The sequence below is a fragment of the Pundamilia nyererei genome, unplaced genomic scaffold (assembly GCF_000239375.1).
Source record: "Pundamilia nyererei isolate P.nyererei 1_Seehausen unplaced genomic scaffold, PunNye1.0 scaffold00037, whole genome shotgun sequence".
In the NCBI taxonomy this organism is placed as follows: domain Eukaryota; kingdom Metazoa; phylum Chordata; class Actinopteri; order Cichliformes; family Cichlidae; genus Pundamilia; species Pundamilia nyererei.
The window spans coordinates 907851-928571 of NW_005187438.1; the positions used below are offsets into that span (position 1 = coordinate 907851).

The 20721-nt window shown below is 41.3% G+C and overlaps 1 protein-coding gene across 1 annotated transcript in view; it reads right to left on the reverse strand.

Annotated features, from left to right (window-relative positions):
• LOC102198972 (cadherin-6-like) overlaps nt 1–20721 on the reverse strand; it is a 77034-nt gene that overhangs the window by 12590 nt on the left and 43723 nt on the right. Inside the window, exons 5-7 of the mRNA XM_005730416.2 lie at nt 14194–14361; nt 11907–12094; nt 4358–4611 (exon numbers count right to left, since the gene is read on the reverse strand). Coding sequence (XP_005730473.1) covers nt 4358–4611; nt 11907–12094; nt 14194–14361 — 610 coding nt within the window. The remainder of the gene's footprint in view (nt 1–4357; nt 4612–11906; nt 12095–14193; nt 14362–20721) is intronic.

Below are 20721 nucleotides of genomic sequence, written 5' to 3' on the forward strand. Positions count from 1 at the left end.
TCCCACCTATTTTTCTACCACCTCGCAGGCCCGACAGTAACTCTAACCTTGTTAGATGTGCGTCAGCCGTGGGCTTTACTAATTGCTTTTCTAATATTCCCAATAATTCAGCTGCCTGGGTCTAACCCTTCCCTTGATTAATGGCGCAGAGATAACGGCGCTCCTCGTCCTGACCGGACAACCAAAGTGCTGCTCTCAGCAGGCACACAGCTGGCTGGTTGGAAGGCCAGGCAGAAGGACGAGGAGGGTTACAGAAATGTTAGTGATCAGGGGGTTGGGACCGACATTATTGCTTCTTTCCTCCCTTCTGAAGAGACCAACCAACTTGACACAGTATTTTGAGAATGTTTTCTTCAACACGAGGTCAAAAAATCTGTATCAAAATGATCTTTGTTTCGAAATCATTTCAGTTGTTATATTTTGGAGAGGTTAGCTATCCTTAGTATCGAGCACCAGCTCGGCTACATGTCCATGCAAAGCAGTGCTAACGACACTATGAAAAATAGTAAGTGAAATGCTGTTATATGGCACCTAAAAGACTAAAAAAATGACTCACTCTTTAACCATATTTAGCCCAGATGAACATCAGGGTTCACATTCACATTTAGATGTTCAAATAGCCACTTTTCACAGCACTCGATGGTCTTTGAGGGCTTCTCATCCAAGCTGGCCAATATAGACGGCTAATAAAAAAGTGTTCGAAAGCTCCACTATGGCAAATCTGAACCCCGGTTAAATGAAATGTTCTCTAATAACCTTGAATATTGTTCGTGCTTTAAAGGTCTGAACATCACTAAAGAGATCCCATCACAGTGGGATGGACAGCCACCAGCTACATACATACTGGCTCTACAGCAGTTCTTCAATAATAAAGCAGAATAGAAATGCTCCATATAAACACCCACATCAGATTAAACACGCTGGCTTCAGAGGAGTGAAATAAACATTTTCATGAGCCCATCTCTATTATCTTTATTGCACGTCATCTATCTTAACATACACTCACTGGCCATTTTACTATTATACACCTTGTTAGTACTAAGTTGGATTGCCTTTTGCCTTCAGAGCTGCCTTAATTCTGAAAATATTCCTTAGGAATTTTGGTCATATTGACATGACAGCCTCATATCATGCTGCAGATTTCTCGGCTGGACATCCATGTTTTCTATCCGTTCCATTAGATCCCAAAGATGCTCTATTGGACTGGCTTGTTGAGCTTTGGTGACTGTTGAGCCCACTTGAGTACAGTGAACTCAACAATACTCAGGTAGGCTGCACTGTTTAACCCCTTAGCAGTCCAATTAGTCCCCTAAACCATCCAATGTACCGTGGGCGGTACGTCCGACTGCTAACAGGTTAAACAATGCTCAGCTGGTTCTAAGAGGTGCAAGAAAATATCTCCCACAAGCATGGATCCACACAATCATGTTGTTTACGCTAAATTCTGACCCTATAGAAATGTTGCAGTAGAAATCAAGACTCAAGAAATCAATATTAAAATTTCCTATGGCCCAATTTTAGTGAGCCCCTGCAAACTGTAGCCTCAGTTTCCTGTTCTTAGCAGTGTTGTCTTCTGCTGCTGCAGCACACCTGCTACCAGGTTCAATGTGTTTTGCATTCAGAAATGTTTTGCTATCTTTGGTTATAATGGTGATTATTTTCACTTTCCTATAAACTCGAAGCAGTTTGACCTGATCCTCTGACTTCTGGTATCAACAATCCATTTTCTCCCAGTGGACTGCTGCTCACTGGATATATTCTCTTTTTTGGACCATTCTCTAAACCCTAGAGATGCTCGAGTAGGAAAATCTCAGCAGATCAGCATTTTCTGACACATTCAGACCAGCCTGTCTGGCATGCCACATTCAAAGTCACTTTCTTCTCCATTCTGGTGCTCAGCAGGTCATCTTGACCATGTCTATATGCCTAAATGAGTTTCTGCCAGATGAGTAGTCAAGTATACCCCCCAAAAATGGCTGATGAGTGTATATGTAAGTACACTGCTCCAGAAATGTCAGCATCCAAGCAACTCTCCTTCTGTAGAGAATCTGGTTTTTAATAAAAGCTCTTAACACGGACAGTACAGCACTGAAAACACGATACCTCTCCACATTCACAGAGCCAGTGACACGCTTGCCAAAGAGGCATTCAGTGAGGGAAATGCATGACATGTTCATCACATCTTATTCGTATTTGTTCAGGCCAAAGTGTTCCGTTTAAAAGCATGTAAGCTGCAGACTGCAGTAAATCAAATCTCATGTAAAAAGCTGACCTGAAATCTTCAATCAGAAGGAAAAATGTAGGATGAAACATGCATGTGTCTGCATGAGTCTATATACTGCACTTATGGCTTACTTAAGGACTTGCGTATGCATCCCTGCCACACACGTGCACGTGTCCGCAAGTCGCAACGAGCTAATAAAGATAACCGTCGCAGTGACTTCCTCATGCCAGGCAGCCCCCGGGCTTCCCAACCCTCCTCCCTCCTCCTCCTCCCCCTCTGCACGGCTTTAAATGCCACAGGGTAGCTACCTCCTTGATGATGGGCGATAAAAGAGAATGATATCATATTTGACACCTGCAATAAAGTGGTGGAACTTCAACCTTGAGAGCCAACTCCCTTAGTACATCATAAAAATGAAAAAGTCTGAAGCGGAGTCGAGGCGCAGCCTCACACCCCACTGCCATTATTCCCATTTAATACAACGCTCGCATAATTTTGTATCTCCATGAGCTAAGTTGTGTAAGCGAACTTTTGGCACTTTTCATTATTTCGCTGCATTTTGTATGTGTAGCAGAACAAAGTGTCTCCCTGCACAGGCCTCATTATTTTAGCGCTGTTTATGTTAATGGTGAAGAAAACAAGAGCACCAAGATCCATTTACAACCTTCAGAACATTAAACAACATCTCGCATTAAAGATGAATAATTCACTTAATGGGAGCTCCAAATATTGACTCTGTATAGAAATCGGTTAGTGAGATATTATATGCTTAACTCAAGGTTCACACGGTGGTTTTTACTTGAGTTTTGTCTTGTTTCCTTATTGTGTGAAGCTGCTTAAAGAGCGAAAAGCTCAGCCTTGAGTTTAGACTATGTTATCAAAGCATGTGAGCCTCTGTAGTCAGATTTTTATAGTGGATTTTACACTGGATATTGACAGTGACTGATGGTTTATAATGTAAGTGGGCGAGAACAGGTCAATATCACAGTAAATGTATGTTTATTCAAACCACAAACTGAAGCTGTGATCTAACCACTGGGGTATACAACTTTGTTAAATGAGTTGTGTTTATTGATTTTTCAAACAGTCTTAAAGATAATTGGGACCTGAAAATCCAATCTAAGGGCATAAGACTTCTTTTTTCTTGTTTTGCTAACATTTAGTCATTGTATATGAGATAAAACAGAATCCAAATTTTTATTTATTTCAGCAGCAGTTATGCTCATTTAGAGCCCACGCATGCTGTAGTTTCAGTTTTCTGGATACATTAACTTTGACTCATGTTTGCACAAACAGAAATTAAATTTTATGCACTTCATTTATTAACTTATTAATTTCACTTCAGGTTTATTTATACAACACCAAATCACAATAGTTCTCCTCAAGGTGCTTCACACTGTAAGGTAAAGACTCAGGCAAAGTATTCAGGCAAAAACCCCAAGAATCAGTTAAAGTGGGGAGGAAAAACTCCCTTGTAACAGGAAGAAACTTGGCTCAGGAAAAGCTTTTTGACACATTTTCAATCATTTAGCATTGCTGAAATAAAAGACTTTGATCACATCTCCTAAAATGACATACAAACCCATATAAAATATTAGAAACACATAATGTTTACACACATTTGGATATGACATCTGCTCGATCGAGAGCTAGGGAGAGCTGGGTGGCTTGCTGGTTATCCAAAAATTGTTTTTAACTTTTCCCTAATGTTCTTCTTGTTTATTAATTAAATTATTTAGGTGGGTTAGTTATTGTACCTTTTGTTTAGTTGTATATTTTAAAGTATGTTTTGCCTTTACAATCTGTAATTAAATCATCTAAATGACTTGTAAAGCCAACACAATCCCCAAACCGAATATTAAAAGCTAATTTTGTCAGTTCTCCAACTCCCAGTAGTTGTACTGTTAACTAAGACTGATGAGTGGTCCTCAACTTGCTCAGATGTTACTGAAACCTCCAGCAAAAGCAATTAAGTGGTGCTTGAATGAGCTATCATGCTCAGCCTTTTCATTGGCTTTTGAATAGAAATCAATAGCTGCCTTGAAGTGCGTTCGGAAAGATCACACAGCAGCAAATTTTGAAAAAGAGCTAAGCTGTGAAATAAAAAGAAGAGATGCAGCTTGGTTCATTTACCTGACGAGGCTGTTTTTGTCATCCGGATCAGACGCGCTGACGGAGCCGATGGCGGTGTTCTTGGGCGCGTCTTCTTTCACCTCCATTACGTAGCTGGCGCGCTCAAACACGGGCGGCTCATCCACGTCCTCAACGATGATCTTGATGGTGGCCTCGTCCCTAAAGGGGCCCTTCGAGTAGAAGCGGGGGTTGATGTGGACGTTTTCCACCTGGACACGCAGACTGTACTGCCGCTTCCTTTCATAGTCCAAAGGCTGCAAAACAGAGACAGAAGAGGCATGAAGAAGAAGAAGAAGAAGAAGCACCAATTCCACTAATTACAGCTTAAAGTGCTAATATTTGCTTTACATTTGTGTGCATGAACAGGTCCTGTAATTTGTCACATTTTATTTTAGGTGCGACTGCCAGCTTAATGAGTAAAAAACAGCTTTTCCAGAGTATCTAATGAGGGCATGTAAAGGGTCTTAGTGTCACATTCAAGGACACTAACAAGATTGTTGATGGACAAACACGGGCTGCTGCACACATCACAGCCGTGCTCTCGTGGACGTCTGCCTAAGCGCTGCTGCATAATATGACTGATGTGGCATTTCAGTGGAAAACAAACATGACAACAACACGGTCTGGCTAATGACAGGATTCATGTTTTAAGACTGGAAATCTGATTACAGCCTGCCTTATAACACAAACAAGAACAAAGTTTTTTAATTTTTTTTATTATCAACTTCTTACATTTGCTTTTCAGTTTGATTTCCTGATGCTCGGCACAGCGCGGCTCTATGAAACAATCAATCACAGCTGTGCACAGATCTTTGCTGGGTGACATCTGTTCATTTTGATGCTGTTTCTCAGATCAACATACCAGATTATCACAGTGATAGTGAATGGTAGGAGTTTGGTGAAAAAGAATTAAAATGCAGAGAAACATCTACGTTTCTAATGTATAGCTTTAAGATTAGGGTTAGGGTTAGTTTTAATATAGTATCATATAGTATGATCTTCTAGACTAATGTGGCAACATTAATGTTATTATGCTGTGTGAACTCTTTAAAAGCCATTTTACAAGTTTCAAAGACAGGGATGCTGGATATTCTTGAGAGACTTGGAAGTTTCCCTAAGGATTTGATTTTATTTATGGTCGTAGTGGTCGTACTTCACCCCTACATTCTTAAATTAAATACGACATACTATAAATAACAGACAAATAAACGACTGGGTCTCCAGTGGGAGGACAGATAGTCCAATTCCGCCTTCCTGAATACACATCCTTGTCCTTGTTGGTTAGCTCAATCACAACCATCTTAAAAGGACGTTCATTTCCTGTTACGAAAGATTTGCTCCTTCATAACAAGTGGGTTGATTTTTTCTTTAACTCATCCATGGCCATAGCATGGCTACACAGACTAACAGGTGTGTTGTCCTATGGTTCCACACATCCCAGGAATCTGTGCTTCAAGTTTGCTGATTGAAATCGTATTTTATTTACATGGCAATATCTACACAATATATGTGCCCGGGCACTGCACCTGTACAGTTTATGAAAGTGAATGCTGTTTGGTAACCAAGCTAGCTAGCATTAGGCTAGCATTCTATTTATCATCCATATAAGGTAACTTCCAACTCCAAAAACCAAAAGTCATACCAGCCAAAAGACCAATGTTAAAGATTCAAAACGAGTCCGAAAGCAGCGGGCGACTTTTATCCTTTATCCTGTTGTGACACATGAACCAGTTTTCCACCTGATTCAGGTTCTGATTTATGTGGTCTTCCAACTTAGAGTTCATCTCCAGTGCACAGTAAGAACCAATGTCACAATCTTAAGTCCCAGAGAGCAGGGATAGAGTTTGATCAACCACAAGCAAAGAGACTTCCTAGAGAAACTGGCTCCTGCCAGCTGACCAGGCTGCCTCAGCCGAGCCTTCACGCAATGTGAAACCAGGGTGAGCTGGTTATCAGTGACTTAGCTGTCTATATAACGGCTCAGTCACACTAGAGTAAAAATCAGACAGCAACCTCCTTACAAGTAGGAGAAAAAATCAATGGCTGTTATTACACTGAACTTTTTTTGCTGTTGGAGTACTTATTGCGACTAGCTGGGGGTGTTGCATGCTTAACTTCTGTGCAACCACTTTTGATTTTGAGACCTGTCTCCAAACAACTGTGGTGCGTCTTGTCGATTGGTGAAGCTTCGCAAATGGTTGCTGTTTAATTGACAAATGCAGACAGACTGACAACACCTGGCGATCCATCTATAGTAAGTCAGTCTACACTGATGAGCGCAACTCATAGTAGAGTCATACTGAATTGGTAATATTCTGGTTGTAATACAATCTTAAAGCAAGTTGCAAAGTGTCTATTATGTTATTTTGCATCCTGCAGAAACTACATTGTTCTTTGTGGAGGAATTTCTGTTTCAAATCTGTGGCTCGAACAGTAAGCAGTTAATGCTTCTAATGTACATTTTTTGTGTGTAGACAACAACAGATTTGCGATTTATCACTTAATTGCTGTGTTATCAGAAAAAGATGTAGGCATATAATTGGCAACCTGACCCCATTCAATCGCAGACTGATTGTTTTATTGCCATTTTATCACCATCCTGATGCCAACAGAGTCACTTGGAAAACAGATTCAGTGTATTTGGATCAAACTTTAAAAGTTTTGATGTTTTCAGCCTTGTGTACCTGCAAAGTGCACCTGTCTCAGTAGTTACAACACAAGCATTTCTCCCCCAGGAAAAATGCATTTTGAAAACCCGCTATAACCTTTTAAAAATATGACAATGCCTCTGGTCTTTTTTTTAATCAACTCCTATATGTGAATATGGATTGGAAGCAATCCATTCACTTAATGTTAGTGCAGTAGAATCTCCTACTCTTATCTGGAGCCTTGAGCAAGCAGGCAGGTTAATAACAGAAGAGAAACGAAGGACGATGAGGAGGACTTTTACTGGAAAGTCTCCACAAGAAAGCTGTCAGCCACTCGGTGATGTTAAGGTAATAAGGTAAGTTAAGGTAAAAAAGCTTCTGGGACACAGCTGAAGGCATGATTACTGCAAACTATCTCAAAATGGGAAATAATCACTGCTGGAATATGTGCCAAAGAACGAAGGGGGGGGGGAAAAGGCAGATACTGATGCAAAAAAATCACTCGTTTGTCAAATATTCCGCTTCATCTCCAATTTCAAGCATGCCCCTCCTCCCGGCTTTTATCCCAGACTTTATGAGGGAGTGTTAAGGTTAAAAGGTTAATAGGGATGATTATAAAAAGATTAAAATCAACTGAAACAGGGGCATAAAGTCCTTTCATCATAGCCATTCTATTGAAGAACACAGATGATGAGCTTCAGTTTGTCGTTGCACTTTTTCCCTATACTATACTCACACTACATCTTTTTTTCCTGTTGCCATACTTTCATTTCTATCTATTTGTACACATAAAAGAACACAGCTTAGTTGCTTTTACGCACGAACCCTGATCTTCTTGCATCTACTGTACACTGCTGTTGCAGCCTATAATTTATGGACTGTGCATGATGATTAGGAGCCTGATTCCTTTGCGGGTTTTTTTTTCCGCTGTTAGCTTTTCTCTTTTAGGTTCCCTGTCTGAACTTTTTATTTTTGAAGTTGTAGCCAGCAAAGGTATCCCCTCATTGATGGAAATAATTGGGGAGCGGTGCATTTTAATGAGTGTGCGCCCAGTGCTGAGCTGGAGCAGCTGGATCAGAGTGAGCTCCCTCACCGGCTGCCTACTGTACATATAAAAGGATGCCGGGTCCGCGATTGTTGGGAACAGCCAGTGAAAGCTTGGAAAAAAGAATCCAGATGGAACGAGCTGTTTTCTGAAACTGTGAATAGTAACATATTATGAGTCATTGATTTTCACTGTTTGGTGCCAAGCCGGGGAGGGGGACCGCATGTCCACTGGAGGAATATGTTCCTTTGAAGGGCCGGTACAATCAGAGATGGGATGACAAGCCCATTTAATTAGTATGTTCAAAATTAGGGCATGCTTAGTCCCCACACACAGTGTGCCTGCACACCACATCCACTACAAAGGGCAATTATGTCATCCAGCACTTAATGATGGCATGATGGAAGCGATCGATCGAAGGCTGCAGAGAGGGTGCTTGATAAGGCAACTGCCAGATATTGTTGAATACATCAAACACACCACAAGCAGAATGCTGCAATCCATACTCAGCATCAATATTTCTGCTTTGGTCTCAGCTGAGGGGAAGAATGAATCTCACTGAAAACATATGTAGTGGAAGTGTGGGGAAGTGGAAGTGGATATCTAATAACTCTGCTGTCTGTCTCCTAGCTGCGTATGGAAATAAAGTTTGTTTTTTTCCCTTTATCGAGCGCTGCTTATTGTGTTGTCTATCCTTTCGGTTACACCGAGGGAGTGAGGCCTGCATGTGGTGAAAGAACTGAAAGTCTGTGTTTCGATCATTTCTAGCTCCGTCGGTTTGTCCTTGGTCACTACTAGAGGAGCTTTGCATTCACAGTTCAAAACAGTATCTTACACACAGACTCTAAATTCATTCTCAGTCTGCAACAAGCTGTTTTAACTCCTCTTGTTACAGTAGGTGGACTTTCTTCTGATTGGCTGCCAGACAGTTTAACCCTCTGTACCCTGTACTCACAGGAAGGAGGTCAACGTAACCAAGATTCAAACTCTTGGCGACCCGATGGAGTCATGACAATACCCCATCGGCTTTTAATTGCTAAGGTTAAAAAATATGAAACTGAGTGTTTAGATCAGCTTCACAGGGGTTACTTGCCATTCACTGACCTCCTTACTTGAAACTAATGTCTTATATGTATCTAATACATCCATGAAAACATGAAAAGTCCACTTCAGTTGCATTCAGTATATTGCATTTTTCAGCGGAGTCCTGCAATTCCACACAAGACATCAACCCAGCTTCAATGGCAATCAGCCTAACTCTTCCCTGTTTCACAGTAAAAGCATTTAATTGGCTTTTATTGTGAACCTGTGTCCGATTAGTCAACCAGATGTTGCCGTCCTCGCTAGTCAAGTCGAGTCCAGTCAAAAACATTAATTATTCAGCTGGTTCTACGTAGCGACCCGTCACCAGCCAGCAGCATCCCTCCGTCTGTGACGGGAAGTTATAAACAAACAAGGTGAAACGTGACGTGTTTGCTGTGTTAGAGGACAGTGGGATCTGATCACCTTCTGTACAGGTGCAAGAATGCTAGCTTTGAAAGAAAGAAAGTTATTGGTGTAAGCACTGCTAACATTAGTTGATCCTTATTCTTAACCTTTATCCAATTCAGAGCTAGAGCCACGGTCACGAGTCTGATGTTGGGCTCTAATGTTAGCCACACTCAGAAAACTGTCAAAAAAATACTCAAAAAAGCATGAACAGAATGTTAGGTACGTTTGCAAAGTGTTTTTTTTTTAAACTATTTCTCTAAATTCACCGTGCATGTTCTTTAACCTCCTAAGACCCAAACTCTTCCATGTCATGCATTTTTAATTTCTCTTTGATATTTGGGGTGATTGGCACCTGATGAATGTAAAAACAAAGAATTACCAGATTTTTATTTTTTTTTAGATAATTTTTGTTTCTGAGAAAAATGAGATCCACATATGTGCATATTTGTTTAAAATGCTCGTAAATCTGGGCTAATGCTGGGCTTACACTGATTTTTGGCTCATTTTGAGACGATTTTTCAGTCGTGCGACCGTTTTGGTGATCGGCCCGAGTTTCGCCTTCATCGTGTGTCGTGCATCATGTAGTATACGTGGGGTAATGAGAAGCGATTAACACCTCACGACCAGCTTCCAATCATCAATTGCTTGGTCACGACCGTCGTGAGGAGGTCACCGCAGCTTCTTACACTGCACATGTGCAAACACATAAATGTCGGTGAAAAAGACAGAGTAGCACAGCAGTGCAGCGTGTGATCTGGACACAAGCGATGGAGGCACAACTTGTAGAACTTTGGCAAGCTCATCTGAGCCTTTTCGATGCGGCCTCACAAAATTATCACGACCACAACAACCGTGAAAATAATTGGATGGACATTGCTGCTCAATCACAGCTGCCTGATCAATGTTTTTCAATAGCAATTTAGCAAAGTTGATGGTGGTGGTGTGCGTGTCTGTGTGAGTGAAAGACAGAGAGGGAGAGCGAGCGACAGATTTTCCGTTATAACCTTCATGTTATGGACGCACAGTGTGAGCACTCAGGTCGCATCAGAGCATCGGGCCGCATAGTGTGAGACCCTGCATCGTGACCTGCGAAATAATTCTAACCCCTGCAAGTCAATCGTGCAGTTTGAGCAGAAGCTGAATAACACGACTGAAAAAAATCGCACAGTGTCTGCCCAGCTTAAGTGGATATCAAGCGCTTGTAGAGCAAAATGTAGTAGTTTGGTCTAGACAACCCAAAATGTGATTTTGGTTGCCAGGTCCTAGCAGGTTAAAGAAAAAGTACAAAACACTTCTAAGTAAATTCTTGAATTTGAAAAGTTTTTAGCCAATTCTTTAAAAGATTTTTTTTTAAAGTTCCTGCTAAACAAAATGAATAAAATACCCTGAGATTAAGTTTGTTTGACTACACACACAAAAAAAAATCCTTAAAAAGTCTCCAACAAGAACAAATTATGTTAGAGATGTCAAGGTTATAAATTGTGTAAAAAAAAAAAAGTCATTTATGATTTTAAGGTGATAATTCTATTCATTATAATTCAGTTTTACTTCAGTTTCTTTCTATAGCACTGCTTCACCACAACATGCACCTTAAGGCTTTTAATTAGGTGATGCCAATAACAGTGAAAGCTTGCAATCATAAGAAATCATAATGCTGTTGAGTATGAAAGCTGAATTTTATGAATGTGTTTTATTTGTTATATTATGTTTGATTTTCCTGTTGTGCTTGTGTAATGTATTACAAAAAGTAAAAAAGTAAAGGTTGTAAGTTGAACTGTATTAATATCTCATCTTTTATTAGTTTTAGGGCACTTTTAGGAGAACATTTACACAATGTTTGCACAGCGCATACAGTCACAGCTGAGATATTGCTAGTCTTGTGCACACATAATATAAATATATAAATATAAAATACAAAGTAATGCATATAGCATGAGTGAAGTCGTTGTGCAGCCTGTGCATGCACGCCTCTCGTGTCAACAAGATTTTACTGTAAATAAACATGTATTTGAAAGCATTTCTCTAGTGGAAAATATGCAGAATATATTTCCCAGAATTTTTTCCTGGTTTGTGTCTGCAGGGCTGCCTCTGAGGAAGCCTGAGGCTCATATAGTTCTCCACCAATCACAGAGTTATTGCAGCCTGACAGGCGAAACCCAGGGCAAAAAGATAACAAAGCAGCGCCTGTTGCTTATGATTCTTGCTGCTGTAAAAGCTGCAACATAATAACCATGTCAGTATTTCTATCAAGCTGCTTTCATAATCTTGAAGACACAATTTGGATTTTTTTGGCGAATAAATCAAAGTGAAAGTGTTAAAACTGCTCATGTGATTCCATAAAACCTCCCCATAGAGAGTGCCTGACCTTCCTCAGCAAAATGACACCCTCCTGTGTGCTCCTATTGGTGGTGATCTCAAACATCCCAGGCCCATCGCTCCCAATAACCCGGTAGTCCATCTCCGCATTCTGGCCGATATCCGCGTCCATGGCTCGGATCACTCCCACCGCAGACCCAACCTCGATGGACTCGGGTACCCTGAACTCATAGAGGGCTGCAAAGAGTTTATGAGATGAAAAGATTTTGTTAATCGGAGCAACACTGAAGCTGTTCAGAAAAAAAAAAGAGAAAGCTTGAAAGTGTGTGTGTGTGGCAGTAGGACTGCAAAAACCAAGGCCATGCCCTTGGTGTTTCTTTTCATGCCAGATTTCAATTTTTTTCCCACACAAAGATGCAATTCATATAAGTGGTGAATTAATGCCTCTTTTTTAAGATCTCCTCAAGTCTAATCGAAAAGCAATTACAAAACCCCTAAAACGTACCCCGGGATCGATTTAAAACAAACCGCACACACACACACAGTCACACACGACGCGCCGGACACAAAAGAAGCAAGCGCCACCCCTGACAGCCCGACGAGCGTCATAACGTGAGTATTTTTTACGGCCTTGTTAGTGAAAAAAGAAAGAGTGTAAGTGGGTGAGTCAGAGAGCAGGAATACAAGAGAGCAGGTCAGGGAGAAAGTGAGTCAGAACCAATCAGAGAGCAGCAGTGTAAGAGCCAGCCGAGGAGGGAGAGCGTGTCAGAAGGAGTGTTGGATTTAGTGCTGCTACATTTGTAGATTAGCTGCGGAAAGACATCTCATATGTGCCGAAACATATTTCAGCTCCAAAACAGACGTTTGGCCTTTCACGTAGGTCGCTACGAGCCGTATTGACTCACCACTTCAAGTTTAGGATGTAACATCAATTCTGGGCCAATTTGCTCAACATAAATTAATTGCTTCTTCTTCTTCTCCCTCCCCCCACCCACACTTATTTTCTGAGATGATTTCTTGGTTTGAAGGGGGATAAATTGATGGCTGCCTGTCGGCCGCGGCGGCCTCGGTTGCATCTCGTATGCTTAAATAAATAGCTGGACTGCGGGAGGGGAGCGAGGGTGATATACACACAGCCTGCGGAGACAAACAGCAGTGACACACTAATAAAACATGCTGACAGTGTTTTGGCAACGCCTGAGTCGGCAGGTCTCTGTGACGCTGACACTTGCCTCCAAACACACACACACACACACTGCACCACTAGAAGGTTTCCCTGGGCTAACAGGTATTTAGCATTGGGTGGAAAAGAAGAGGCATCACTCCGGCAGACAACAATGATATCGCTTCCTGACACTCTACCTCCTCTGGGTGTCCCATTACAATATCTCTTCCTCTTTCTTCCTCTTTCAATCTACCCGCGACCCCCACCCCTCCACCCCCCTCGCCTCTATCACAGGCTGTCTTTCTGCCGTCCGCTTCACTCTTCCTCTTTCTTCCCCTTTCTTCCCCCCTCCTGTCACCTTCGCCATCCCCGTCGTATCCGTCTCCCTCCCTCCCTCCTCTCGCTCTTCATTCATTGGTGGAGGGGTTTGAAATGACAGCAGCTGCCACCCCACCACCACTGCCACCACCCCCGGAGCTGGTGGGAGTTCCACAGGCGCGTGTTTGCCTTGCATTTCGCGGCTGTGCGCACGCGTCACCCACCGTACAGTGAAACGCGTGGGGGGAGCGAGGGACACGACAACATCGGTAATCTGTCAATCTGATCTGGCTCCCTTCGCCATTTATTTGCCAGATGCAACGAGAGCAAAGAGCGAGGGAGAGGAAGAACGGGAGAGAGTATGTGAAAAGAGAGTACGTAAGGAGTAAAGAGGAGTGAGTGATTGATGAGTGCGAGTGTAACAAAAAAGAGGAGAAAAATGCACCAAGGACAGTTTGAGCACTAAATTGAGAACAGTGGTTTTATGGAGTAAAAAGGCAGCAGAAGACTTAATAGCAAGAGATAGACAAAGAGAGAGGAAGAGCAGGGGAGATAAAACCCAGTGAATGTACTCTCTTCATTTAATAGGGATTACAGGGCTGATCTGATGCACTTTGCAGGACCCTTCGCTCTGTCATATGGCTCTATATTTAATTATTCGCTGCCTTTAAGAGGCCCGCCTTAGTTGCACAAAACCCAGAGCTCCCTGCAATAATCCAAATTCATTTTGAAACTGACACCAGATGGGGGCTGCCGGCCTGGCATCGGCTCACACTGACAAGTGGTTCTCATGAGCTGAGGATTGGTCACTGTGTGTGTGCATGCACAAGTCCACCAGAAGGGCTGTACTCACTCTTGGTGAAGCGTGGTGGGTTGTCGTTCACGTCTGAGAGGGTGATGCTGACCGTTGTGGTTCCTGAGAGCCCGCCCATCTGTCCGGCCATGTCTTTAGCCTGGATCACAACCTGGTAGTTTTCTTTGACTTCCCTGTCCATGCCAGGCAGAGCTGTCTTGATCAGGCCTGAGGAGAGAAAAAAAACCCAACAACCAAAAAATGTAGATTTACAAAGAGAATAGCGTGCATTTGATCAGAGCAGGCAATCTGTAGCTTCATCCAACTCATTATTTTCTGTTTTCCTCTGATTATCTGTTATTTTATGACATTAAAATCAGTCCAGCTTTGATTTTAAAAAACTAGGGGGAATCAGGAAGACAATAACAACGCAAAAATCTGGATGAAAATCAGAGTTTTAAAAATGCTCCAAACTCTAAAAAGTTTACCCACTTATGTTTATTTGCTTAGAGAGAAACGAGTCGCTGCTGCATAATCAGCAGCTCGTTTGCCCATTTTCCTCTTCACCGTCTATAACTGAAAGCATTTTCTGAGGTGCGCTCGGTACAAGAGGACCCGGTGACCTCGTTCACCCTTCAACTCCGGTCACTACTCACTTTTACAGCAAACTTTTGACAGAGTGGGAACATAACATCAGAGCGAAAAGCAATTTAAACCTGCTTCTTTTTAATGACAGGGTTTTTTTGTGTGAGAAAATCTGCAAAAATACATAAATTGACATGCTCTATTCATGCAGTATTCCAGGTAATCGTACATGCTGGCACAGAGAGAAAAGAAAACAAGAAAAGATAAAAGCATGCCTGGACTCTAAAGTGTAGAATATGAACACTGAAGCAAAAATAATAAGCAGTTAGTAAATTGATTAATCAGTCACAAAACTGAACAATAGCTACATTAAATAGCCCCACACCAGCAGCTGCAGCTACTTAGTTGTGATTGCAAAATTCGTTTTTTTCTACGCTAAGCAAAATATCATTATAGAATGCTAAATTGCCAGAAACTGCAGTTCCTCTAGTGGCCACTTGAGGATGCTTTCTAAAGTGAGTCAATCCCCATAGACTCCCATGTTAAAATGCCTAACTTTACAGCAGAAATGATCATGTCTACCCTGCTACAAAATCCTTTTTATATCCCAACAGATAATACCTCCCTTTGTGACAGGTCCACTGTTAGATTTTCTTTAATATTTCTCCCATTTCCATTTAATTACTGCTTTAAGTTAGGAATGTTTCACGTGGCTTTGAGCTCTCCATCAAGTCTCAGAACTGGACCTCTTCATTTTAATTGAGGTGTAGGTGCCTATTGAAGTAATTATCTGCAAAATCACATGGCAAGAAGTCTGTAAATGAGTAAAACTGTAGTATTTTAGCTGTATGCTACTATCACAAATGACAAGATATCTCTGTCTGTGCAATGAACCCATAAAGTCTATGAATCCACCTTGTTAAACAAGCTGTGGGCTGATAACTTGGAACTCAGATGTGGTCACTTCTGGCAACAACATAGCATTGCAGCATTTACAAACTAATGAACACATGGCAATGCCTCAGTGCCTAAGTGTTAGCATTTTAGCAGCTATGACGTTGTTGTTTTTTTGGAATCAACTGAATGATAATTAGCTGCCAAAAGAAGAAAAGAACAAGAAGTGAAGACAGTTGGGTAAAAAATGCACCGAAAGCATAAACTCCCAACACTTGTTCTATGACTTGAAATCATGGATGCTAGCTTACATGCTACATGCATGCTTACATGCATGGATGCTAGTTAGATCTGTAGCTAGCACCCACAACTCGAAATATGCAAACATTATGCTTCAATAAAGTTCCAGCCAGTGACTTATAAATGAAATCCCCCCTGTACAGCTGTTATGAAGGTGCACCTTTCCTACAGAAGCCAAAATCAGGCTTCTACAAAGATGCTTTTAGAGTTGGGAATTTTAGCATGAAAGTCCATGGAGAATGGCTCACTTTTGCAGCCAGTCTCAAGTGGCCACTTGAGACACACGCTGCCAAAAAGCCGGATGAACAGACTTAAAAACTAATTTTTTCTGACTGCCTTTGGCCTTTCAAATAACTCAGTGTGATTTAATGTGGTAAATGTACAACATGAGTAATAGATAAAGTATGAACATGAGTAATAAATACTTTCTAAGGAGTACATTTGCTCTCACATGACAGAAAATAATGCGTCCACGGGTGAATTGGGTATATCTATAAATATATATCTTTAAATAAAGTACAGTTCTCACCTGAAACATATCTAAAAATAACAGCCTGAATCAGCTGTATTGAATTAATGATATTTCATCTCTTAGATTCATGCATCTACAGGCCAGATAATTAAACCACTAAGAACATTTTATTACTCAAAGGTCAGTGCTCTTGCTCAGCAGCATGGAGCTCAGCGGCCACCCAGGAGCACATTTTAGTGTCTGTGTTCTCATGATTTAACTGGTAAGTGGACCAAAGAGCCAACATACCAAAACCACGGCGTATTCCTTTAATTTCCTAAGTGTAGCATTTGCCTCCAAATGCATTCGGCACCATTTATCTGCTCTTTTTTCTGAATTAACACTCTGTTAATGTTCAGCCTTTCAAGTGCCGTGCAGTTGCTTACTTCTCGGCTCTGACACCTCAGATCTCTAGTTTGGAGTCAGGACAGAGAGCGAGTGAAGCGGTAATTGGCAGCATATTCAAAAGGTGTGCTCCATCTCCCATCAGAGTCGGCCTTAAATCCTGTCTGCTATTACACGTTTGAATTTGAAGCATCATAAAAGAGGAGCAGGTGGAGGGGGGAGGCGGCGAGGAGAGACGCAGACAGACATAGCAGAACGGGAGAATGAAGATGAAAAAATAAATTTCACCCTAAATAAACTGTTCTGACAAACTTCAGCACTTTTCGGCAGAACTGATGATTCACCGCATATCAAACAATAAGGAAGAAGGAGCAGCTGATGTGGCGCATCGCTCACGCTCAGATCAGAGTGGCCTACGCTGTGCAGAAGGCCCTCCAACTTGCTCCTTTTGTTCCTCCCATACAATAACTCTCCCCCTCCCCAACTTCTAACAATGTACAATTTATCTCAGACGCAAGGAAACAGCGATCGTTTTGACGGTGTTGCGGGGAAGCAAGCAAAGGTATAGCATCTTTAGAAAAGCAGCATCTCGCTCGCTCTGCACCTCTGGCTACCTTTGTTATTGTTTAATGACTACAATGCACACAGAAGAGGAGGAGAGGAGAAACAAATCCTGCTTATAATGTGATGTCCAGGCATGTCTTTGTGTAAGAGGGGATGTCAGCTTACATACCACATGTGGGATAAACCATATTACTGTTAATCCCTCTGCTAATCTGCAAATGGCTTTTTTTGTCATTCTCCTTTTGTTTAAGCGGGGAAAAAAGGACACGAGCGGGATGAGTTCCAAAGCGCACATTAATGATTAAAAGTAGCAAGCGGTTACATTTTAGGGGTTGGTTATTTGCCATTCTCTCTGTCTACAAATCCCTCGCCACACATCAGCCTGTGAGGAGAAGGCTGCTGGTTAAAAGGAAAATGACTGCATTTATTTCAGGATTTATCCTCTGATAAATTGTCTTTAATTCACCTTCCCGCTGAAGCAGCGTTCCCTCAGCATGCCTGCGCCGTTTCTGTTTTGTTAGCCATTCGTTATCTTTCCCACAATGGCCACCCCCAGAAAGGAAGGTGTGAACTTGTTGCGCTGAGCCGTGGGTTACACACGTAGGTGGAGAGTGCAGTGGCTGCAGCATTGTTAGAGCAGCAGGATGAGAGGCTTCCTGCTCAAGAAAGAGCGAGGAGCTGTGCACATCAGTCAAAAAGCAGCGTCCTTCGGGGCTGCTGTGCATGCCGCTCTACTAAAGCTGCTCTCACTGAGGAGAAATTTGCTTTTTGTGTGACGGATTTCTCCTTCAAACTCTATAAAATTTTTGTTTAAAATAAAAAAAAAGACTACACTATACTTTTTGCTTATTTCTATGAAAAGCTTTCCTTTCATCTAACTTTTAAAGTTGATTTCTTTTATTAAAGTTACACTCTCTTCTCTCTTTGTGTGTTTTTTTTTTTTATTAACGTGTAAATTTATAAAGGAAAACTTGAATTAAAGCCAAATTTTAATTTAAGATCTACTGGTATTTTCCCACACAACCATCCTGTGGATTTACAGGGAATGGTCTGAAAAAGAAAAAAATATCCAGTGAGTGGCTGGGGGGGCGCGAAGATTTGCTGGAGGTCAAAGGAGAGTGACCAGACTGCTTTGGGCTGACAGGAAGTAGCTCAAATAACCAGAATCCATAGCGCACTGAACCGTGAAGCAGATGGGCTACAGCAGCAGAAGACCACACTGGTGTGCCACTCCCTTCACTTACAAACAGGAAATTGAGGCTACAGTTCCCACGGGTTCACCAAAGCTGGACAATGGGAGATCAGAAAAACGCTGCCTGGTCAGATGAGTCTTGGTTTGTGGTGCATGCCATGTCACAAAGCTCATCTCAAACTGGTTTCTCGAACATGATACTGTGGAGGTTGTACTCAAACAACCTCCACAGTAACCGGCTCTCGATACAATGGGAGCTTCAACAAATCTGCAGCAACTGTGTGATGCTGTCGCCTCAATATGGCTCAAAATCTCCGAGAAATGTTTCCAGCAACTTGTTGAGTCTGTGCCACAAAGATTTGGAGTAGAAGGCAAACTTGGAACTAGCAAAGTGTACATACACACTGGAATCTATATGTTCATGAAACTTGTTAGAAAAAAAGAAAAGAATTATTATGATTTTTAAATAGTTACTTTATGCAATGAATATAATTTTTATGTATGTCAAAGACTTCTATTGTGAAAGGAACGAACAGGAAGAAGTCCTTTTTGAACAAGGTTAGAAAAAACCCTTTGATTACAAAAAAACAACATGGCATCCCAAGATCTTGTAAATACAAAAAGTGACATCAGTCTGGTTACATGTCTGTCTTTCACAGACAGTCTGCAGGGTCAGAACACGAAACCCTCAGTGGGACAATTTTCACAGCCACAAATCTGTTTAATTGTTTGCTTTTTGTTTTTTTTTAGCGCCAAACTATATCTAAACCAGACTGCCATCAACACATGGCTGTCAACATCAGATTTTCACTACACGGTGATCACAATCAAATAAATGAATGATGACACTGTGGCAGTGGATATCATAATATATGATGATAATATAATATATTATCATCATATATTATCTAACTTTTAAAGTTGCATACTTTACAGTATAAAACATGTTCAAATTACTGTTGTTGTGAATATAAATAAACCTGAACTGAATTTAACTGAATTAAATTGGTATAACAACAAGCATTAAAATCAATATTGCACCGCTGCCGTTGCAGCTGCCGCAGGATAATGCAACATCCCAAATCTCAACACTCCACACATTTGTTAAAAATCCTTGAATTCAGTCCCTGCTGTGTGTGAGAAAGTGTCAGTGTTGAATCTTATATTTCAGGTAAAAGCATAAAAAGGCTAGATTTTCAGAGATGAAGGACAAGAAATTCTTCCCTGTCAAAGCAAAGGTGAGAGTTAATTAGCTAATTTTTGGTAGCTACCTAACTTTGATCCATCAGTCTATAGTTTCAGGGTCGCCATGGTCAGCTTTCTAGGTCACCTGTGACAAGGCAGTAACATTTTAAAAAGGTTATATGACATAAACCTAATTAAAAACTTATTTCCAAAGTTATTTAAAAGAACTCAGCACCAAGAACCAGAGTCAGGGGAAGAAGGAGATTGCTACAATTTGACCACTTTTTGATTCCATGACGTGGTTAGAGGAGTGTGTTTAAATAGGATCCAACATGCAATGAACAAGCACAGTGGTGTTGCTAGTCGATTTACCAACTATCTGACATCAGCTGGGATAAAAATAACTGGCTGTGGCACCAGTAGAGCTTACTAGATTGAGCAGGTGACCCACATGCCGAAAGGCTAGTGCGGGGGGGGGGCCTGGGTTAGAGTCTGACCCGGACCACATCCTGCTTTCCTGTCTACTCTACAGCCCTGTGAAAAATAAAGGCTAAAAAGAGGTCTAAAATAAAAAAAACAAAAAACAAAACAGTTGGAATACATAGGAAAGACTCATTCTGTCCAAAAGCTGTATATAAAACAGATATAGTAAACTTTTAGTTAGTTTTAGCCCCTTAAACCTTTTGCCATTGAAATGTTAGCTGTTTGAAAACATATGTGCAGGGTGGTGCTCTATTTGTGGGCATAACATGTCACAAAGAGAGGCAGCAGTGGGTATCACCACACTTTCCCCCCTAACATTTTACATATTTAAGTTTATGAAGGACATAATAAGGAAAAGCTCCGCCTACTTAAAAAAAATAAAATAAACGGCTTTTAGCAAAGTTTTGTGATGGTGAATTTACGGGGCTCTCCGATAACATGTCAACTAAGATCCATCAAACATTTGTGTTCAGGCGTCTGTACCGAGATGATGTGGGAATGATGCTCTGAATCCTTAACCCTTTAAGAC